General features: G+C 32.7%; 1 protein-coding gene across 5 annotated transcripts in view; it reads right to left on the reverse strand.

Moving 5' to 3' along the window:
- The window catches only part of LOC126742781 (uncharacterized), a 39965-nt gene extending 25259 nt beyond the window's left edge, over positions 1-14706 (reverse strand). For 4 of the 5 annotated variants that reach the window (XR_007662719.1, XR_007662718.1, XM_050449570.1 and 1 more), the window contains exons 1-5: positions 14539-14706; positions 14098-14476; positions 7366-7567; positions 7080-7148; positions 1027-1374 (exon numbers count right to left, since the gene is read on the reverse strand). Coding sequence is in view for 3 of the 5 variants with exons in the window: in XM_050449570.1 (XP_050305527.1) it covers positions 1027-1374; positions 7080-7148; positions 7366-7567; positions 14098-14476; positions 14539-14541 (1001 nt within the window). In the remaining 2 variants the exon portion in view is untranslated. The remainder of the gene's footprint in view (positions 1-1026; positions 1375-7079; positions 7149-7365; positions 7568-14097; positions 14477-14538) is intronic. The other variant, XM_050449572.1, reaches the window with a different exon arrangement.
- Positions 14707-15124: the final 418 nt, after the last annotated feature.

A 15124-nucleotide genomic window follows, 5' to 3' on the forward strand; every position in this document is an offset into this window, starting at 1 on the left:
AATAATTAAAAATCGTTTCTATTTTTAGCATATCTCGTAATTGGGAAATTATAACTTATTTAATTTTCTTAAAAAAAAAAAGTAAAAATCGTTTTGACCTGAGGCCTAAAAAAAAATTAAAATTTTCAAAAAGAATAAAAACTAAAAAACATTTATTTTATTTCAATATAACATTACAATCATAAATAAAACATCACCTCTGTTTATGTATTATGAATGTTTTTTATTCAAAATGTAATGCCAAGCAATTCCTTTTTTTTTTAAGTTTATTTACTACAAAAAAAACTATATTTTAAAATATTAGTAAAAGTTACGCAAACTCGTAAATTTCACAGGTAAAATGTACCGAGTGTAAATTCAGTAAAAACATGAGAATTTACTATTTTGTATCAAGTTTATCGTTTTCTGTCCCTCTTCCACACTAATTGTTTCGTCTACTCATCTCATTGGCCACTTGGATATGATGGAATTGTAGTTCCAATGAATAAACTTTAAAGTAAATCTGATTGGAGCAAAACAATTATGAAGGCTTTGTGAAGTTGCAAATTTGCATATTGGTAAGTGAGTCACTCTTTTAAATTTAAGTTATTGTTTTTTAGACCCCCTCAACTTCAAAGTTGTGTAAAAATAATATTATAAATAGTATTTTATTTTTTGTTTTGTGTTCAAATTTCTTTGGATAACTTCTATCTAGAAGGACATTGGACATACTATTTTATTTATCCCTCGGCCGCCCTATAGGCCGTCCACTTTTGTGACATCCTATGCATATTTATTGGATTTGCTGAAGAAATTAACGGATGTCGTTGGATCGGATCTTTATATCCAAAAAGAGGAAACCTTTAATATCCATAGGACACATTTGTGCTGCCTGGGATCTTCTCGTGGCAAAAGTGAGCTAGCAAAAACATTTTACATACAGTACATGTTCTTACTTTTTTTTTGTTTTCTTGGCGAATTGCACGTTTAACATAATTCGAACATTTAATATAATTATTTAAGTAATCTAGAAGTTAGAAAAATTACCTGTCTCCATATCCACCAGCCGCTCCACCACCGGAAGCATATCCGTCGTTGCCGCCATATCCGCCCGCGCCGGTGTTAGCCGCGTAACCGCCGGCTGCTGAACCTGCACCGTAGCCACCGCTGGCGGCACCTCCGTAACCGCCGCCGGCACTTTGGGCCGCATATCCGCCACCGGCACCTCCTCCGTAGCCACCGGAGGCGGCACCGCCGTAACCACCAGACGCGGCACCTCCGTAACCACCGGAGGCAGCACCTCCGTAACCGCCGGCGGCAGCGCTGCCGTAACCGTTAGAGCCGCCACCGCCGGCAGCTCCGTATCTGTCGTAGCCTCCGCCTCCACCGCCACCCCTTAAAAAAGAAATAATACATTTGAGGTGATTATTTTGAAGAAAACCAGAACTGTGTGAGATAATTCAGAATTCTGAGGTGATCCAGACCAAAGTTTTTGACATGTACGGTTAGACGTACCATTTTATTAAAGGCCTATATCTTTTCTCAGAATCTACAGGGTGTGCAAAAAAATTTCTTACAAAATGTTTTCGTTTTAAGTGAATTTTTAAATTATTTGAGTTTTATCAATACAGGGTGTTCAAAAAGTGCTACACCGACCTATAAAATATTTAGATTTTTAGAGTGATATAATTTCAACTCTCTACAATAATAACACTCTGAACAAATTTTGCTAAATTAGTATTTTACCGTAGTAGGCTATGAAATAACAATAGTTAATATCCGCGTTTGTTGTCTTCAAAGCTGTAGAATATTTAAACCACTTCTGTGATTGTGTGAAGATCTGGACTTCAGGCTGGCCAAGGGATTGTTCCATTTTGTCCTATCCAATGGTTGTACTGTTCATTTAGGAAGTTACTTATATTGTGGCTTCTGTGATATGGAGCAACATCTTGTTGACATATTAATTCATCACGTTGGTGGGTCGGTATTTAAATTTCTATCTTCTTGAATTCAAATTTTCATTTAAGAAAATCGTTCCTATAATTTTTGATCGATAAATTCCGCACCACACCTTTACGGATCGTCTTCCCTGCTTTCTTACTTCCAAAATCTTTTTCTTATTATTATCACTTCAGTAACGCGTATTGTTCCTATTGAAAATTAGTATTAATGTGTGAAAAATTGACTTATCAGTCCAAATAATTTTATTAAAGACATTTTCATCGAAATTCATGTTCATTAGCCTAGCACAAAAGTTTAATTTTTCATCATAGTCTCTTTCTTTTAAATGTTGAACAGGTAAAAATTCAAATGATTTTCGGTTATTAATTTTTAAACAATCTTGAATCACGCTTCTTGTGGTATTTAACTCTAACGCGGCTTGCCTGGCGGTTTCGAGTATATATACGAAATGTAGAAGAATTTATAGCTGCTTATTTTCTGTTACAGCTCTTCGGGGTCTGTTCTTAGGTCTTGGGAGTAAACTACTATCTTGCTTGACTTTTGCATAGATTTTGCCAAAAAATTTCTTTTTCCGGAATTTGCCGAAACGGAAATTTTCTTCTATACTCTCTGAGCACCAAAGCTAGACTTTTCGAATTTGTTAAAAAACATTCAAGCATATCTACTTTTTCCTCCACTGTACATTTTTAAGAGAGATTTCAATTATTGTTATGAAATTGTTATTTCACAGCCTACTACAGTCAAATACTAAATTAGCAAAATTTGTTCAAAAACTGTTATTATTGTAGAGTTGAAATTATATCACTCTAATAAAATTCTAAAAATTTTCTTAACTATTTTGGTATAGGACATAATATATTGATAAATAGCTTTTTTTACTCTTTTTAAAAATACTATATAAAATAAATGGTATTCCATTTAAAAAACCTGAAATATTGCGAATTGAAAATATAATTTAAAAATTCACTTAAAACGAACACTTTCCTGTAAGAATTTTTTTTCACACCCTGTAAACTCTGAAAAAAGGTATAGGCCTCTAATAAAATAGCCAACCTCTACATACAGGTGTCCCACTTAAGATGGAAACAAGCCAATATTTTGGTTGTTTATTGAGGGATATTTTTCATTTTTGGTAGGAGGTTGTATGGCTATAAGGCGAACATTTTGGCCAGGGTAAGAAATGCGATACATCATAGACGTACGTTCTAATGAGATCTGATATTTTTCGATTTAAAAGTAAACTGCCTTTAGGACACTATTTATTTCAAATCCGTTAAACTATACTGAATCCTCCATAGTCAAGATACTTAAGTTCTAGTTTTGATAAATATTGATACGGGGTGTCTCATTAAAATAGGACATTTTTATTTTCATTATTTTCTTAAGTATGTACATAATTACAACGACACTGCATAAAAAACAACTAAAAGTCAACATCTTTGACCAAACCCCCATAATTTTTAATGCGTCTTTCATAAATTTTTCTATCTCATAAGCAAAGTTTTCACATGCTTGTCTTCTAATGTTCATGGATGAATGGGTTTTACAAACTTTTATTTTGATAGCATCCCAGATAGAACCTGATTTGGAGACCTAAGGGGCCATGCTACAAAAAGACCAATCCATTTATCGTGAAAATCATCATTTTCATACAGGGGAGCATTATGAATCTGAGTGCCCTCTAGCTGAATATACAAATCCTCTCCATTTTGCAAGAAAAAAAAAAATAAAGCAATATTTTTACCAACAGGTCAATATCATCTCCGAATATTAGATATATAGTCATAATTAATTGCAAATATCAATATTATAAGAAATTATGGAGTTTTCAACAATAAGAGGTGTTATTTTGAACAGCCTGCTGTTTTGGTAGATGTCACTTTTTGATATTTGACAAGTGAAAACTACTCTATTAATAAAAATGTCATTATACCATATTTTGCCTAAGGCTTATAAAGTTCAGTTAACATAAGAACTTAAGCCACCCGATCATCAACATCGTGTCTTTGGTGATTGGATCCTTGAAATGCAAAAAAATATCATCGAAAAATCATCTTGAGTGATGAGGCCCATTTTCACCTCGGTGGCTTCGTTAATAAGCAAAATTGTCGTATCTGGGGCTCTGAAAACTCAAGAGTTATTGTTGAAAAGCCTCTCTATCCTATCCTCAACGTGTGCTATCGAGAGATGATTAATGCTTTTTTATGGTCGGGATTGGATTGTATTGGTCTGGACAACGTTTACTTTCAACAAGACGGCGCTACAAGCCACACATGCAACGAAACCATTGATCTTTAATTCAGCAGTCATCAGTATTAAGAATTTTTCATTGCAAACAACTTTATCCATACCATTTCGCGTTTGTACAAAATCTTGTAGATGCAGATCTTCTAGCTAGATTTCACCCACTATATCCAGGCTCAATCAAATCAAGATTCCTTATTTATAAATAAAGCTATGCATACGGATGAAGCGAGGTATACACGACGAAGAATTTTTCATATTAGAAACAATCATTCATGAGATATTGCAAATTAACACCTCATTACTGAAAGACACTTTTAGCACGAATTTAAAATTAATATTTGGTGTGGTGTAATAGGCAATTTTTTTTGGGGCCACACGAGTTACTTTCAAGCTTTTTAAATATGCGCCGAGATATGGTTTTTATGCAAGATGGTGCTCCTGCGCATTTTGCTAAACCAATGAGAGTATCTTATTTATTTATTTATTTATTTATTTATTCATGCCAAAAAGTATAAAGCTTTTACACAAGTCAGTCAAAAATATAACTCCAAAAAAGTATTAAACTGTAAAATTCGTTTTACCTAAGAACAATAATAAAACACATATAAGCCTAAAAAGTAATGCTTAAAAACACTTAACACTAAAAGTCAAGAGACCCAGCCTATGCAATAGCACTGAAATTTGAGCTCAGGAATTCCTCAAATGAATAAAAAGCATTGGTGACTAAAAAATGTTTTACCCTTGTCTTATAAGCATTAAGAGGCAAATCCTTAACGGAGACCGGCAGGACATTAAAGAACTTAATTCCATAATAAGACACGCCATTACGGGTACGCTCGAGTCTCCTAAATGGTGCCACCAAGGAGCCGCTATTTCTGGTGTCATGACTGTGAGTGCTAGCATGAGTCGCAAACCTGGGTAGGTTTTCCCTAATGAATACAAGGCACAGAAGTATGAAGGCGCTTGGTAAGGTGAGAACTCTCAGAAGCCTGAAGTGGACCCTACAACAATCCCTGTATCCAATCTGCGCAATCACTCGCAGACATCGACGTTGCAATGCAAAAATCCTGGGCATATGCGCTGAATGACCCCAGTTTAGTAAGTTATACGTCATTAGAGAGTGAAAATATCCAAAGTAAGCTGTCCTGAGAGTACCTGCGGAGACAGACCCAGACAAATTGCGAATCAGGAAAGTACACCTTGATAATCTGGTTGACAATTCATCTATGTGACCTTGCCACGTCAAACCACTATCCAATCTAACACCCAGAAAATCCACAGACACACCTAAAGATTGTTGCTGGGAATCAACGTCCCGAAGGGAAAAAATTATATTTTGAGTTTTGGACTCATTTAAGCACAATCTATTGGAAACGGCCCAGTCTCTAAACTGAGAACAAGATTCTTGAGCCTTGAGCGAAATGTTTGCGCAACTCCTATTAGTACACAGGGATGTAGTATCATCAGCATACAAATAGAAAGTGCAATCAGGGTGACAAGTTGGTAGGTCATTAACAAATTTAAGAAACAGGATAGGCCCGAGAACGGATCCCTGAGGCACTCCATGCTCAATCGACAAACTCTGAGACCTACATCTCCCAAAACAAACAAACTGACTTCGGTCACTCAAGTAGGACTGTAGCAGTGACAGACTTCTCGAACAAAATTTGTAGTGGTTGAGCTTTTGAAGAAGAATATTATGCTCCACACAATCAAAAGCCCTAGATAAATCGTAAAATGAGGCTTGGGAGTACAGAGCACTTTCAAATCCGTCAAGCACCGCGTCACACAGGTTCTGGACCGCACCAGTGGTGGAGTGTTTCTTTCTAAACCCATGTTCACATAAAATAAAGAATTTTGTTCAAAATACTCCTCTATTTGAGTCTTGAGTAAAGACTCAAAAATCTTTCCAAGACATTACAGACTTTACATGATAATTTTAACTGAAGAGGATGTGGAAGTCCTTGGTCCGAACGAAGTCTAGACTTTAACTCATTAGATTTTTGCATATGGAGATCCACCCAAATAATTTGCTTACGAAATTTTAATAAATACAAGAGCCATTAATGTTAATATTTTATTAATTTAAATAGTTTATGAATGTAATTTTTTTTGTGCATTAAAAACATTAGATGTGAATATCCCAAAAAGGGAGAATCGTTGTAAAATTTTTAAAGTATAATTTTTTTAAGCAAAACTGTTTGCGCCATGAGTATTTTAAATAAAAAATTATATTGTGTCAAAAGTAAATGTTGCTGATTTTAAGATTTGACAAAAAGAAAACTATATTCCAAATTTTGTAAAAAACAAAAAATAAATGCGAAATTTATGTCCAAAATTTAAAAAAAATTACATTACATTTATCATCCTGTATCTTTGACTTTTGAACTAGGAAAATTTAACTTAACCTCTTTCCATTTTTCAATATTTTACTGCAAGCAGTAACTAAGCTGACCATGATGGTGCCAAAAAAAGCAGGCTTTTTTACTCCAGCTGTATAAATGCCAAAAAATATTGGGAATGAAACTAGTGTTTGGAAGTATACACATAAATAATTGTTGCTATTACTATATTTTAATAGTCACTTTATATTTGTATATTTTTCCTTTAGTTTGCTTGGCAATAAGAATAATTTAGTGAAATAAAGAACTTTTGATTTAACTTGATTGCTACCAACCAAAAAAAAGTGAATAACTCTTATAGTTAAAAAAACACCAAATATCAATTTTATAAGAAATCATCAAGTTACTAAAACAAATTAAAACTTGAAAATTAAACAGAACCAGTAATACTAATATGTAAGAAGTAGTTTTTTTCTTACTAATTGTCAGCATTAGGCACACATCAGTCATATCTTTATTTTCTCTTTTCTAAAAAAAACTAATGCTTACATTGGTTTCCCCATGTCACGTCTGCTGTAAAGGTCCCCTCCTTCTGGAACCCTAACATGCGGTGCTACCCTAATATAAAACATTAGATATAAGGTAAAGGAAACACCCGGTTAAAGTTATTATATTTCACTGCTATCGCATGATCATAAATTATAATTATCTAAAACTCAATTCTCACTCACTATTCAACTAGTTCAAAAATAGTGCCACATTTTTGGCCCATTTCTTAAGCAGAATATCAATTATAAAATTATAAAAACAGACAATAAGAAAAAAAAATAAATACCTTCTATCTTCATAACCTCCACCACCACCTCTGGGTCCATCTCCATATGCCCCTCTGTCATCATAGCCTCCTCTGGCACCACCTCCATATGAGTCATAACCTCCTCTGTCTTGCCCATATCCACCACCACCACCACCACCTCCTCTTCTGTCATCATAGCCACCACCTCCTCGACCTCTGCCTCCAAAACCACCTCTACCACCTAGAGGTAGAAAAAAACTTGGAAAATGCTTTTTTTAATAATTACTGAGAAATAAAGTATACCTTTATTAAGTAGGTATTTACAAATAACATGCCCTACATAAATACTTGATTATTACCTAATTATGTTAAAAAAAGCCAAAAATCAAATTTCAATACAATTGCTATTACTACTGTTGCATCATTAAGTACTTTATATTCCATATAGGAATTTATAACAAACTAATTCCTCCTATACACATGAATCATCAAATTGTTTATGTATTGCTTTTAGTAAAACTAAAAATAAAAATGTCAGACACACATTATTTTAGGTGGAGAATCATGAATATTTCTATTAAAACTATTGCATAAATTAGGATGGTGAGTGTATGAAAGATATTCTTAACATTAATATATTAATCTAAGACATATTATAGACTTTATGAATTTTTTTAACAATATCTTTTGACCTGTGCATGCAACATCATTTTCATATTTTTAAATATTTTGTTATACTTTATATATACTGTTCTATACTTCTTCTAACTTCTGTTTTTGGCAGCAGTTTTACTTATTTTTAAGCCTGTTTTGTGTTTTTGAAAAAATTTTACAGTTTAGAAATACAGTGCCGGCCAAAAGTAGAGAAACTTTTAATTTATTTTCTAATTTAAAAAATTTTTGTGACAACATGTATTAAAAATGTTTATCTTAGCCTAAGCCATAAATTCATATCAAAACAGTTTGAATATTTATAACAGGAATGTAAATAGTAAACAATGTTTTTTTTACTTGAGGACATAAATAGAGAAACTTTTTGTATTAAATATTTTAAATTAAATAGGTCTCGTTTGAAGCAGTTCGTTTCCGATTGTGAAGAAGCCTATTTAGTATTAAAATGTCTCGAGGTATAAATTTATCTGAACAAATAAAAAAACTTATAATTGAGAAGCACAATGCGGGAGTCAAACAAGTAACAATCGCTAGAGAACTTGATCTTCATAAAAGTGTCATTTGTAAACAAATCAAATTGTGGCAAACTATAGAGGCACTACTGCCAGCATCTCTAAGTCAGGTAGACCCAAAAAAACAACATCTGCAACTGACAAGCTAATTAGACGATGTTCTATAAGAAATCCAGTTTTCTCCGCCGAAGATATAAAAAAGGCATATCCCAGCATTCCCCTTTCAGTTCGATCTATTCGAAGACGTTTATGTGACGCCAACTTAAAAGCCAGGAGACCGGTAAAAAAAACCTTTCATTTCAACGAAAAATAGACAAATTCGTTTAAGATTCGCAAAAGAACACTTACATTGGGCCTTTAATCAATGGAAAAACGTTTTATGGTCAGATGGTATGAGATGGGTTAGACGTCCCGAGAATGAAAAATTCAACCCAAAGTACACTATTCCCACAATCAAACATGGAGGCGGTAATGTGTTGGTGTGGGGATGTTTTTCCGGGCATGGCGTTGGTCCACTGGTGAGAATAGATGGGCTCATGAATAGCCAATATTATCTAAACATCTTAAGGAATAATATGCTTCCCTACGCCGAGGATAATTTGCCGTTAATTTGGAAATTCCAGCATGATAACGACCCCAAGCACACTTCTAAAATTGTTAAAAATTTCCTAACCTCTCAACAAATTCAAGTTCTGAAGTGGCCAGCTCAAAGTCCAGATTTAAATCCCATCGAGAACTTGTGGGAGCACCTAGACAAAAAGTTCGACAAAAAAATCCGAATAAGTTCCGAAATAAAGACGAATTATTCCAAGTCCTCTTTTCAACTTCCAGAGATATTATACACAATCTTGAATCTATGCCAAGACAGTGTAGTGAAGTTGTGAAGAATAACGGTTATGCCACAAAGTATTAGTGTGCTTTTATCCACATTTTGTATTATAACATAATTATGTCATAAAAATAAGAAGTTTCTCCATTTTTGTCCTTAGAGAAAATAAATTTTGTTTGCATATTTTGTAATAAATTATTTGTTTTCAATTTTTTTTTCTAATTATTTTCGTCACTACTAGATATAACCATAAACATTATTTACAATTACTTCGAATTTGTTTTAATAAGAAAAAAATAAAAATATTAAAAGTTTCTCCACTTTTGGCCGGCACTGTAGGTATTGGTTTTACTGTGTGAGATTTACTTTAATACATTTGAAATTTTTTTAGTTTTTAGTATGCATGAAGTTTTATATGTGTGAATTTTTAGTTGTGCTGAAGGCTTGGTTGACATAATATAGCACATTTTCTTCATATATTGTAGTTATACAGATAAAATTTCCAAATGTTTATTTATTTATTAAGTATCAAGAGCCTGAGAGCCAATTACAGACACCAATATATGTAAAGAAAAATATGTATATGCAAATGAAACAAAAACAATTGAACCTAACACTACAGAAAATAAATAACACCAAGTGTTATATTTTATGCTAACAATAGGAGGTGACTTAAAATTAAAATGTATAGGCCTGAGCCTAAGAAGCAAAAAATTGATTGTCAATAATTTTGGTAAATTTATTTAAATCTAAAAGGTCTATTATATTAATTCATCAGACATAAATATTAAAATGATTGCCTATTTTGTCAACAGGTGAGTTTTTATAGGTATTAGTTCTAAGGTGGCTTAAATGAAACATGTCTCTGTCTTATAACAATATTTCTATATAGTATAGTATATAGTATTCAATAGTATTTCTAACAATTACAAAGAATGGCAGCATTAAAAGAATTTCAGAGGAATCAATTTTGTTGGTTAAAATTTTAAAGATATATATATATATATAAGACCAGTTCTAATGCGCTGATTTTCCAAAGTTAATCTATGAAATTTCTGTAAAAGTAAATAGTGGTCAGAAATTTTGTTTGTATGCGCTCAATGGTTTTAATCCAAACCTCATATTGAAGGGAACAAATTATACAAGCATAATCCAACTTTGGTAATACCAGAGTGTTGAACAACTTCAGCCAACACTCCACATTAAAATTCCTAGTAGATCTGACAATGAAGCTCATTGTTTTGTGATATGTAGATGATTTGATACCTCCAATTTTACTGTTATGTAGACTGATTAGTCTTTGCCTTGTGATCTTGTTGTTATTGTTTTACTCTGTTAATATTGCATCATTTTATATATGAATATTTGTTTTTTATTGTGTTAATAATAAGTTTTATTATATTTTTTCTTTTTTAGGGTAATGGTTTTTATGTATTTTCTTTTTTGACTTGTGTAAAAGTAATTTTATTGCTTAACACTATTAGATTAAATAAATATTGACCATTTGGTCTGTAAAAGGCAGATTGCAGTCAACCACAATACCCAAATCCTTTCATCCCCCTCCCTTATTTGTAAATTTCTGAAGAGAAATACCATTAATATTGTAATAATATGCTAAAATATCACAATTCAGGGTTATAGACATAGTGGAACATTTTTTGTTATTGAAGAAGAGTGCATTTCTACACCAGTCTACCGTATCATCAAAGTTTCTCTGCAGACATGAGCAGTCCTCCACAGACCCAATCCCAATGTATAACTTAAAATCATCAGTAAAAAGCAAAGCTTCTGAGTTACCCCTTGCAGTGCACAGGTTATAGATGGCGATCAAAAATAATAAAGGTCCCAAATTAGAGCCTTGTTAGAAAATATGGAGGCTCTGAAACTCTGCATAAGGTATGAATTTTTCAGCACTGGGTACAAATAGTGAAACCTATTTGCTATTATAAAGTGACAACACTGCTATCATTTTGGCAAATAGATTTAGATGTTTTCCCTGTTTTCTCATCTTATATATATGATACGCCCTTTAGACAACTTTGTGTCTTATTCTTTATCTTGGGCTTTAGCATAATGATTATTACATTTAATAGAAAACACACTATTTGGCAACTATATGGTGTATTGTCATTATGTCAAAAGTTTGACAATGTAATTATCAATATAACAAGTTGCAACCATCAAATATACTAGACCCATATTTTAAATAAATTAAATATTTTTTTTAGCATCCTATGAATTATTTGCATATTATTTTCTCTTAATTTACTATCTTCAAAAAATGGTGATTAGGACCCAACATTTTTAGATTTTTTTTGGTACGTTTAGGAAGCTTACCTTAAATCTACTATATTAAAACAAAAAATTTTTTGAATGAGCCATTTTTCAACAAAAAAAAAACAAAATGTTATGTTGTATATGGATGACAATTTTACTATGCTCCTATTTACTTATGGACACAAATATTGTAAATATACTATGGTATTATTGCAGGCTAATCACTGTTATATTGATCTAAAGTCCTGCAAGAAAAAGGTAAAAATGACTAAACTCTATCCGACAAAAATTCTGTTATTTCATAATAGCCCTTTGCAACTAAGAGTTTTTTAACATGTTTTCTAAAAAGTTTCCAGCTACCTATACCTTTCAAATCTGCAGGAAGATGATTAAAGAGTGTTTTACCATCAAATATAAAAGTTCTTTTGATCAGTGAACTTGTAGGCATAGGCAAGAGCACATCATTAGCTCATCGGCTGCTATATTCATGCCTATTAGTTGTGTTCACATTTCTAAATTTCTAACGAGGCAAACAGATTCATAGCTGTTTGCAAGACTCTCTCATACTCACATTACACAGACGTTGGATCTCTCTCTTTTGCATAACAAAAACACTATTAAATAAGTAATGTGTGCATGCACCCCAGAAACACAAACCATACCTTAAATGGGACTCAATTAAAGAAAAATAAACATTTCTCGCCATGTCAAAATCAACCTCTCTTGCGGCCACTTTAAGAGCATAACAATTTGCTGATATTTTTCTACACAATTGCGTGATATGGCCCTCAAATTTTAGTTTATTATATTATAAATAAATAAACCTAAAAATTTTTCATCTAAGTTGTTTAGAATGTGATTCTCCAAAAACCCATTATTTAAATTGCATTTAAAATTCATAACACTAGTTTTTGAAATATTTAGACACAGTTTGTTGGAATCACACCATTTCTTGATTTCAACAATATCTCTGTTAACTGTGGTATTTAGATTCATCGCACTCATGTCACACCAAAAAATTGTTGAATCATCCGCAAGCTGAATGAATTTACCTGAGATCCTAAGATTGGCCATGTCATTAATATAAATGAGGAATAGAAGTGGCCCAAGAACTGAACCCTGAGGAACACCATGAGTCACAAGCTGCTCCCTTGAAAGGGCACCATCCACAGAAACACTCTGCATTCTAGTATGCAAATAAGCCCCAAACCACTGAAGAGCCAGACCTCTGAATCCATACCTCTCAAGCTTTCACAGCAGTATTTCGTGACTAACACAGTCAAATGCTTTGGTCAAGTCACAAAACACTGCTGCAGCAATATCACCACTGTTCAAGCTCAAAAATAAGGACTCAAAGAATGAAAAGATTGCATCTAATGTTCCCTTGGCACTTTGAAACCCAAATTGCTCCGATCTTATAATTTGCTTTTCAGCTAAATATGACATAAGTCAATTTTATTTATTTTTTTTCAAAGCTTTTTAACCAATTTCTTGATGATTTTTGAGAGGGAGAAGCAAACTAATCACTACAGTATTGCCGGATTGTAAAGCTATTTTCTTATGTCTCACTCTTTAGATAATATTTTATGACATAAAGATGTCAGGTAAGGGAGTTAAATTTAAAGTTATATTTCATGTAAATTTTTTTAAATAAGCACTTTATAGTACACACATATACCTCTCATCTAACATTATGTATAATAATAATTCATTAGGTTAGGTTGGGCTGGGTTTAGTTTAGTTGGGTTGAACACATACCAGCCCTTACACTCTTCAATTTTACATATTAAATGAGGAATCCTTACCATTTTTAATTAAAATAATATATATATTCCATAGATGCATGTTAAAATAGAGTAAATATTTTTATATTAGTAATATGAAGATTGAACAATAGGAAATAAAGGAACTAAGGAAATAAAAAGAAATTTCAAGAGAAAACCAGAATTTATCAACAGCTTTGTTTTTTAACTTTTAACTATTTAACTAGTTTTTCACCTATTTAACTGCCAACTTCTACCTAGACTTTATGGACTTTTCCTTGTAAAAAATTGACAGTTTTTGCATAACAATGTTTTGAAATAGACATCATTTTGTAAGAAGTTTTTTGATTGTTTGAGTACAAAATATGGTTCATCCAAAAAATTTGTTGTTTTAAAATGTTCTAATGTACAGGCTATAATCTAACAAAAAGTTCCTTGAAAAATCATTGGCTCTGAAATTTCTTAAGTACCTAAAATATTCCTTCAAATTTTGAAATACTACAAAATCTGAAGCAAAAGATAATAAGACCCTTATAAATGTACTATTTGAGTTGAAAAATTTAGAAAAATACCTAAAGTGTTTCTTAACTAATTTTAAACTAGTATGTAATATTTTAATTTTAACATTTACCTACATAATTTTATATAAATAAGCGTGATGTAAATTGGAAGATTTTTACTTTTACTAAACTTTACTAAAAGCAAAGAAGGGGCTTACCTCCTCGGCCACCGAAACCACCTCTGCCTCCTCGTCCACCACCAAAGTCTCTGCCACCACCTCTAGAATATGGGCCACCTCCCCTGTCTCTACCGCCGCCCGGACGCATAGGGCCGCCGCCACCTCCACCACGTCTCATTTTAACGCGTCCTTTTTCAACGGAAATGCGAGACCCCATAAAATCTGTACCATTCAGATCATTAATCGCCTTCATGGCCAGGTCGGCATCGTCCAAATGCAAGAAACCGCATTTATTGGAAATATCGCACTCGGCGATATTACCGTAGGGCTCGAAAAGCTTCCGAAGATCATCGGTTGTGGCTGCCGCCGGGAGGCTACCAACAAACACTTTGGTGGTCGTGTCAGAGCGGCCACGCTGCTGTAGAAATAATAGAATTTATGAAATTTAATATGAGAAATTTAAAAGATTCTGGTTCTTACCATTTTGATTTGGCTTTTTAAGGTAATTTCAACACAATAATGGATTTTAAATGACACCGCACCGGAGACCAAACGCTCTAAACAAAGACGAAATTCAAAGAAAATAAGAAAAGAAAATGGCCAAGTTTGACTGCTCTGACGCGTATCCGGTCAATATGACATATGTCAATGTCATATGTCATTGCATAAAACTTTATCTTGTTTAAGGCTGTGTCCTCACTTAACGTAAGTTATAGAACGCTGGGTTTTAGAATTTGTTTTTGGAATGTTAAAAAAATAGAACAGAATAGTAGTGCTATATTACATAAGATAAAGGTCTTCGATACAAGCATTGGAATTACAGGGTGGTAAAGTCTTAAGAAAAACAAATTTTAGTCATGACTTTTTTATTAGTTGAGGTATTTTTACGAAATTTGATACACTGCTTTGGAGTAATAGAGCATTTTTGATCTGAAATTTTTTTGTAAATTTGTTATCAGTGATGTACTTACTTGATTTTTAATTGAATATCTTTAAAAAAAAAGTACGCTACTTCTTTTTCGTCGAATATACTATAATAATATTAATAACAATAAATTTAGTAAGT

This window comes from Anthonomus grandis, chromosome 12 (assembly GCF_022605725.1).
Source record: "Anthonomus grandis grandis chromosome 12, icAntGran1.3, whole genome shotgun sequence".
Lineage (NCBI taxonomy): Eukaryota > Metazoa > Arthropoda > Insecta > Coleoptera > Curculionidae > Anthonomus > Anthonomus grandis.